The sequence below is a fragment of the Morone saxatilis genome, unplaced genomic scaffold (assembly GCF_004916995.1).
Source record: "Morone saxatilis isolate NCDOM2014 unplaced genomic scaffold, NCSU_SB_2.0 Contig19, whole genome shotgun sequence".
In the NCBI taxonomy this organism is placed as follows: Eukaryota; Metazoa; Chordata; class Actinopteri; family Moronidae; genus Morone; species Morone saxatilis.
In genome coordinates, this window is record NW_023339751.1 from 23,158,652 (window position 1) to 23,167,872 (window position 9,221).

Here is a 9,221-nt window from a genome sequence, read left to right on the forward strand (position 1 = left end):
CTTAGTCTGTTTGACCACTCAATGCCGCTGTACACTGACTGATTAGTGGACCACCCGCTCGTACCCTCTGGCTCTGACCTCTAAGCCACACCACCTATTAACAATTATCCGTGTAAGACAGTTGTTGGCAAAACATATCTATGGCTTTTCAGAGGAGCTCTCTTTTTTACTGTCATTGGGGGGTATTTTTCTTGAATATGTTCTGATCTTCATGTGCTTATTAAGGAGGAGCTGAGCCCCCCGGCTTCCCTGTAAGTTTTTGCACCCTGTGAGGACAGAGACTTTGTTAAGAATTTCTTTAATAAATGTCCATGCGTATAAAGACGATAAGGCACATACATGGGGGCGGCTAGTAAACTGCAGAAGGCAGGAGCGGTTCCGTCCCCCCCATTCGGAAGGTTGGTGGTTCGATCCGCCGGGCTTCCTCCTGCCATTGTCAAGTATTTCCGTGTGAGCAAGATACTGAACCCCAAGTTGGCTCCCGCATGTATAGCATTCGGTGTGTGAATGTGGTAATGAATGAGTTAGTTTCGTTCGGAATGGACTTTGCCATCGCTGGGTGTGAATGGTGTGTGAAAGGGTGAATGGTGCAGCGTAGTTGTAAAACGCTGTTGGAAGTCGCGTCGGAAGACTAGAAAGGGCGCTATACAGAGTACAGGGTCCATTTACCATTTACCATAAACCCACTGGTTGGTTCTCCGGTAGCATGCATTGAGATATGTTGTCTGTATGCAATTTACAGGAAAGACCAGTCAGTTGTCATCATGTGGTTTTTTGAGGGGAACGATTGGACAACTCAAACTATAAAAGTTTTCTAGTTGATGACAACCTGGAATACACAAGTTTTTTTGATTCTGTGAGGGCTGCCTCATTTGTGGAGGAATTAGTAAGTTTAACATGGCGTTTCAGGTCCTGTTGAATGAATCAGTCTTTGTGGGCTGAATGAGTGGGGCATAAGAATTTGCTTGCAGTCAAGTAAGTCCTTTAGACACTCTCAGGACAAATCAGGTTACAGTGCAGGCTATTAACATATAGTCTCAGTCAAGGGAGTCGGAATCCTTCAGTCTAAGGAGCAATGAAAAAAGGATAAAATGGGACGTAAATAAATGAAGGGGAGGTCATCAAAGTGGGTTTAATATAAGTGTGTATGTGAGAATACATGCAAAATGCCAAACCCATAAAATCTGTGGCAGACATCTAAAATCTGTCCTGTCACGGCCCATTTTGAATTAGGAAGGGATCTCATCTTAGTTTTGAAAGATGGGAACTGAAACTATCACTGTTTTTAGAGCCATTGGGTGGTTGTGCAGGCTGGTTCTCACAACTATAAACGCTTCTCATGTTGGTTTCACACTAATGACTTTACGCAAATTAAAAAGTTGGTTCTTTCAGCAGTCCTCAACATGATAGCATATTTCATGGGTACGTCAACATGTCATTTTTGATGCAAGAACCATGGTTGGAGATCCTACACAGGTTTACATTTTTAACCTCACCAAATATGAAAAAGGGTTGTTTGTCGATATGAACAATACTGTAAAGGTGGTGTGTACATCTCGCATCGTGTGGTGTGGGAGTGAGAGAGGGAGGGAGGGATGGTTAGTTAGGTTGTCAGTAGGAGAAATGAGCTTCTGAGTTAATGACAAATAGGTATTTTAGTTAAAGCGCTGGCTTTCGGCAGCATGAACCAGGCTGGAATTATGACCATAACGCATTTTCAGTTCCACAAAGTAGGCTAATTCAAAGAAAGGAAGACACCCGGTATCGACATAAATGGTCAAGCCAACTGAACGCGACCGACAAAAAACTTTCAAATCCGCCATTTTTTTTTTGGGTTCTTTTGGACGTTCCGCAGGCCTCGCCGGGCTTAGTTGTGTTGCGGGTTTTGAACGTCGGCAGGTAAGAATTCGCAATCCCAAACATTGTTTAATACACGATTCTTTCAATTAGCAATTCCAACACCACAGAGGATTTTACCCATGATGCTTGGAACTTTCTGGTAAGACGGTGATTGCGAATGCGGGACTTTTTGTTAATGACAGACAGGTCAGTATTCAGAATGATTGTTGTTGAAGGTAGGATAACCAAGACTAAAGTGTAGGTTGAGCAGGACGATTGGGCATGACTTTATATTCCATAGCTCTGACCTAACCAAATCTAACTGGCATCATTATTGTTAACACATCAACAAACAAAATGTATCGTTTCTGCTGTTCATCAAAAAGCTAAGGCTAAGGAAATTATTTTTCAAAAGAATGCCAAATGAAATATTATTATTATTATTATTATTATTATTATTATTATTATTATGGACAATCATTTGTTGGCTTTAATTTCATTGTCAGAATAATACATAATATTAATTTCTCATTATCAACTGATAATTAATTGGCCCAGATAATTATCGTGCATCCCTAGTCTAAAGATGTTGACAGCTAAGAGACAAACAATTATTATTTTTAGGTGATTATACATTATATAAGAAAACATACCTGTGAATATTGTATTCCATTTCTGCCAATAGGCCCTCCTAAATGTTACTCAATGGGCCTTTTTAACTGTTGTTTAATTATACAAAAATGCCAAGTGTGCTTGTTCAGCTTTTCAAATGTGAATTTTTCTTTTTTTCACTGTTGTTAAATACTGTATTTTAATCACACAAACTGACAGCGTTTTAAGTTTTCTCAACAAAATTTGACTAAATGCTTTTTTTGTAGCTTCTGATTGTACATTTTCCATATATCTGGATTAGTGGTTTATTAAAATGTGTTTTTCCTCTTATAGGCCTCAGTTTTAGTGACTGCTGAGGAGCCAACATGTGTACCAGGATTTCAGTCAGACGTGTTGATTTTCAAAGTGGCCCGAAAGCACCTGAGACCGCCCATGACACTGGGCAAAGGTAAGAGCAATCCAGAAAGCTGTACTCTCATTACCTAATGCACACTGATTTACTGTATGGTGTTCATTTACAACGTTCAGTATCACTATATATGGATTATTTTTACATTGTAAAATCTAAAGAACATTTTAGGATCTAAAATCTAAAATTATAGTCATACATGCAACTTTTTTTTGGTAAAATTCTCCTCGGCCTCAAATTGCCTTATACAGAAAAGCTGTTCTCGTTGTTCTAAAATGTAGCCCAAATAACCTTAGGTTTCAGCTTGCACTCTCTCTGCACTTCGTGCAATGCTGCAAAGCAATGTCCTCATGTCTGTTTGGCAGACCTGGCTTCTGAAATGAAAAGTCATGAAACTTTTCCAGTTCTCCACTGTTTTCAGCTGTGTCAGTTGAAAATGTAACTACCCTCTCTGGGTGTGGTCTACGTGTTTGTCTGACTGGCACATCTTTGCTAGCCTAGCACATGGTTAAACTGTCGTGAGCCAGGCTTCTGGTTTCCTCTGTGCAACTTTAGACGTACTTGTTCATCAACAGTTGAAGTCTTCATAATTCTTCCTAATGCCTGCCACCAGAAAACCAGAAAATATTTCTGTATTTCCTATATACAAAATGATCCACTTTCACCCATATCGGTGATAAAGACTTTATGTTCTGCATGTTCAGCAGCTGTTTGAGAAATTAAATCAAATACATATATTTTTTTATCATTTTGGCGCTGGTGATTTTCCTTTGCCGCTGGCTAACACCTCTGTTCGGGTCTGTGCAGGAAAAACCCTGTTCTGTGAGTGAAAATTAAATGCACCGTTTTTACTAGGTCACTAGTTTGGAATATACCATTTTACTTTTTCAGCTGGAGCTCCTATATTTCATCTGACAACAATCTTGTACAGCAACTAGAAGGTGGCTGAATGAGGACATGGGACTTGACCAAAGCCAAATAGCAGTGTTTTGTTGTACCTTGTCTGCATTCATTTGTTTGCCTGACAGGAACTATAATGACACTTTTGCGAAAATAGTCAATTATTTTGTTATGTACTGACAACTTAACAGTTATGTCTTTGTTTTGTCTGTATAATATGGACTGCATATGTAATGGATAATTATTTCTTCTGTCCAATCCCAGTGGGCTTCACGGACTGCACAGGCCGCACAGAATTTTCTTTCAGCAGTGATGACAGCCGGTTCACAGTACAGACAGACGGCACATTGATGGTAAGTAGTATTAACTCTTGATTGAAAAACTAATGCTTATCTCTCCAAAATTGTCACACATCCTTTTAAACACATGAGTTAAAATGATTAGGGGATTTGAGTAAGTATGCTTGGGTAATACAGAGTAATTAGACTGGGGAATTGTTTATAGTCTTATAAAGGATAAATTATAAAGGACTGAAATATAAATTCTCAGCAACAGTTCACATTTCTGGTAATCTTAAACTCGCTTAGATGAAGTGTGGGTGTGATATCCGTTATAATGAATAGAACCCATGTGAATTTTTAAGATGTGGCAGAAGTAGCTCTGTGGAGAGAGGACCCCTACATTTTCTTTACCTGAAACCACCTGAAAGACCGAAGTGATTTAAACAGCAATAACACGGTTCAGTTTGCCCTAGCTTGATGTAGTCACGTGGAAAGCTTTCTAAAAACCAAAATGCTTACCAGCACGTTGGCCTTTCCTGATTAGTCTTTTTTTCCCCCTCCAGGTAAAGAGATCTGTTTTTCTTCATGAAGGACACCAGGACTTCTTCATCAAATCCTGGGATTCACAAGGTCGCAAAATGACTCTTCTTGTCAGGGTAATGCACCATGGGCATCACCATGAGAACAACCAAAATGTTAAGCATCACCATGGAGACCACAAACACCATAACCATCAGCACCACTTTACTGAAGTACACTCAGAGGTAAGATTAGAGACATTATTAATACTCAGTCACCAGGATCACTTTTAATCATAATTGTCTTTAGATTGCACTGACCAAATCTGAAATCGACCCAATAAATTCCTTCGTTCGTTAAGATACGCTTGCAAATCGTCCAAAAAGGATTCAAAATTAGACTTTGTTAACTGAAAAAGACACATCATAACACATCATCAACTACTTTAGGGTCTTCTGACCAAATTACTGCTAGATCTGGTAAATCTGCCAGGAATAGTACATAAAAGTATAAAACATGACATTTCTTGTTGCCAGTAGGGGGCACTATGCTATTAGTATGGAAGAATATTGGCATGTTGATTTGTTCAGGGCAGGAACCTTATCAGACCTGTGAGCTTTGTTTCAGATTGGACAAAGTACACAGAAGTTATGACAACTTACTTTCATGGCCAAACATTGTAATTTGGCACTGCGAAAGCGACGGAAACTCTCAAATGGGACAACTTTTAATAGTGCTTGTCTTCATACTGGCCAAATTTAAAGTTTATCTGATCAATTCCCTAGGAGGAGTTTGTTAAAATATGTGTGAATCACTAAAAACGTCCACTAAATTAAAAATGGCCGTCTGGACATGATACATCTCTACCAATTTTCATGCATATCCGTGAAACATGCCCCGGGGCTGCTGTTTAGGGGCGATGTTGAGCCATTTTGCCATGCCCATGTGTGGGACCCATATCACAATTACATTTCTCATACCGTTGATTTTGTGCTGCGCTTTATGAGATATGGAGCATGTTGTGGTCCCAAAAGTGCAATTCATTGTGTGAAATAATTCCTTCAGCGATTGCTGCTCGGGCCCTGATTAAGCGAGCAAAATGTCTGTGGATGACAAAGTAAGCTATGCAGTAAATTGGGCAATGGTGAAAGCAAGAATATTACAAGTTACTGTATGACTATACAAAGGTGTGTGTATATATATCTTAGGATATAGTTGTTTAGTTTAACTGCAAAAATCACATGTCTTCAACCATGACCAATTAAAAGATGAAAAGAATGTATGAAACATTATTAATAAATAAAATAAATGGTGTAAACTGTTTTCATAACAGAAACTTACATGATCACTAGATGGCAATATTGTTGCGAGGATTAAACATCATAACATTTGCATAACATTTGCATAACAACACAAGCTGCAGTTTTGGAAATGCTCATAGGCTCTCAAATCCTTACATTTGCCCATTTATTTTTTTCCACAAAATGTTCACTTGCTGCCCAATATATCACACCAACTCATAGGTGCAATGATAACGAGAAAATGTGTTATTCATTTTACCTGTCAGTGGTCATAATGTTATGCCTGATCGGTGCACATACCTCTCTGTGCATGACTGTTGCCCACGCGAGCACGCATAAGGCATGACATTTTAAAAATGGGCACAAAATGTGCACGTGTTGATCAGACAGAGAGGGGAGGATGTATGGTGAAAATTACAGTTCTCTGATTTAAGGTCAATATCAGTCATAGAGCTCTGGGTTTTTTTGCTCTCCTGTAGAATGATTAATTCTTTGGAGATTGTAATTGTTGTTTCTACCTTTTTCTTGTGTTCATTTGGAGACCTGATAACGCCACCAGGCCTTGATCATAAATACAAATGGCTAAAAGTTTGGTGTTAATTTTCATTGGGTTTAGGGCCACAAGTGATATAGGTGTAATATGATTTAATGTTGAAATTATTTCCAAAGGCCTGTCATCAGAATATCCATCCATTATCTATTTCTCAAAAGTGGAGCCTATCCCAGCTCACATTGAACAATCACACGGTCATAAGCATTTTAAGCTAATGCTGATACTTACTATGAAATTGGTGTGTTTCTTTGTTTTTATTTCTAAGAGTGTTGTATTATTCAGTCCCTCACTTACTAAGTCTGTGTTTTCCCAGACTGCAGCTGATCCACAGGTGCCCATTCTGCACTTCCCCAAGCATGTTGACGGCCTAAAGAGGAGAAAGAGAGACTGGGTTATTCCCGACCTCAATGTTCCTGAGAATGACAGAGGACCCTACCCCCTCAGAGTATCTCAGGTAAGAGGAACTAAAACACCTTTTTGATATTGAGTATTTGATACTAAACTGAATTTTGAATATGTGTTTCTCTGTGTTGTTTTCCATTGCATTCATAGGGTTCTGATTCTTTATTTTCTATTTATTTATTGGATTTGATTTAAGAAAAAATATTTTACTCTATGTCCAAATAGAGCTGCAGTTGTCTTGCATTTCTCCCCAATCCCCAAGTGTGCTTACAATTATTCTGTAACCCTGTTAACTTTTTTTATGGCAATAGTTTAATTATCCTAGTTTCCTCACAATAATGAATGTGTGCCATGGCTGATGGGATGATACAACGCAGTTATCCAGAGATCATAATATGATTGACTTGAGATGTTGGCCAAGATGTAGAATATTGTAAGCAGGCCACTCTAAGTTGAAATTGTTCTGCAATATTGTAACTATTGTTGTAGTCTGTGATAGTGGTATAACTCAGTCCTGGTGTGTTTGATCCATTCCCTATTAGATCCGTTCTAATGAAGATAAAGTAAAGAAGATCTATTACAGCATCACTGGTCCAGGAGCTGATCAGGATCCCATTGGCCTCTTCACCATGGACAGAGCTTCTGGTACTCTGTATATCACACAACCACTGGACAGAGAGAAACAAGCCAAGTACACAGTAAGAATCCTCTCTGCTGTTAGATTTTTACATACAGTCTTTTCTACTCATCAGTATCAGACAGGGAGTTGTGGGAAACACCTGAGCACACTTTGTACTCCATTTTCATTCAGAATTGAAATTTTATTGACACTGTCAGATAGGTGCTGATTTTTCAGTGCTTGCTCATGTTAGGAGTTGTTGGGTCTCTGTAAATAATTTTAGTACGGTCTAGACCTGCTCTATATGAAAAGTGTCTTGAGATAGGGCAAGTGTGGCACGTAGTGTAAAAAGCAGTTTGAGTGGTCGGAAGACTAGAAAGGCGCTAGGTCCATTTACCATATGGAATGAAAGCATCTACATGGATTACTCTTGCATGTACAGCGTTATATTACCGATGTGTTTTGTTTGTGTGCAGTTTCAAGCACATGCTGTGGCAGATGGTTCAGTTGCTGAAGACCCTATGGATATTACAGTCAATGTAATTGACCAGAACGACAACAAGCCTACTTTCGCCCAAGACACCTTCCTGGGAGAAGTTCCAGAGGCCTCATCAAAAGGTACTGTCAATGGAGCTAATTTAAGTATGAAAGAGATGTTTGCTCAAACAATATAGTTGGACAATGATTGCAGTTACAACTACTTTTTTTGTGGTCTTTGTGTCTTGATCGTCTGTTCTATAGCTGTACAATGGAGCAAAAAAAACGGCACAAAAGTAAATCACAAATGTAAGCAATTATAATATTTGAAGTGAAGCACACATGCTAAGAGGCTGAACAAAGTTTCCAGATGAAAGTATATGGGTGTAGGTAGTTGCAAGGGTTAGGGATGACGACTTGGCAGAAGACGTATATTTAAGAACAAGTGTGTGCCAATAATTCGGAATTTCCCCATTGTGGGACAAATAAAGGAATATCTTATCTTAAAGTGAGTACCCAAATTGAGCCATGACCCCCTCACCTTCTTAATTTACATAGAAAACTTCCATTACACACAATTCCTTAATTAGTGAATAAATGACTATTACCTTTATCTGACAGTCTACCTTTATTGTATGTCTGCGTAATGGATCATAGTAGTTAGATGGTACACTCCTTTTTTTATAATTTGGGGTAATTTTAGTTCACTAAAAAATGTCAATCCTTAGAGACAAGACTACAAAATGATAAAATGACATGACTGACTGATACACCTTGCACACCACAAGGTACATTGTTAGGTTTGAAAGAAAACTAGCATAATCTTGGCCCCATATGGCCCAGCTTTATTTTGTAAATCACCTCTTTTAATGAGGTGCTCTGAACACTTTTAGGAGTCTTTGTACTTAATTTCCACTTCTGATGTCCCTTTCTCCAGATTATGAGGTGATTAAAGTTGTGGCCACAGATCGGGATGAGCCAAATAATGCCAACTCTGATATTCGCTACCGCATTATGAGCCAGGAGCCAAAGTTGCCCACTGACTTCCTGTTTGTCATCAACCCAGTCAATGGAGCCATCAGAGTCAATGCCGGTGGGCTAGACAGAGAGGTGAGGCTTTTAGAACATATTTTATCTGTCTTTGCATGTTTTCACACCTAAATGTTGAAATGATCTGTGTTTCAAAGAAACAGTTTTCCTGTTTGATTTGGTTCAATTAGGGTGGTATAAATACTTTTATGCAAGCTCAGGTGCAGACCAAACAGCTGCACCGAGTCTGACTGAAAAGGTGTTTTTTTGTTCTGCTTTG

General features: G+C 38.9%; 1 protein-coding gene across 1 annotated transcript in view; it reads left to right on the forward strand.

Annotated features, from left to right (window-relative positions):
• Positions 1-2,784: 2,784 nt before the first annotated feature.
• LOC118329388 (B-cadherin-like) overlaps positions 2,785-9,221 on the forward strand; it is a gene marked incomplete at its 5' end in the record, with an annotated part of 11,150 nt that continues 4,713 nt past the window's right edge. Inside the window, 7 exon segments of the mRNA XM_035663543.1 lie at positions 2,785-2,899; positions 4,025-4,113; positions 4,605-4,805; positions 6,728-6,868; positions 7,359-7,514; positions 7,912-8,053; positions 8,850-9,022. Of these exon segments, the coding sequence (XP_035519436.1) occupies positions 2,785-2,899; positions 4,025-4,113; positions 4,605-4,805; positions 6,728-6,868; positions 7,359-7,514; positions 7,912-8,053; positions 8,850-9,022 (1,017 nt within the window).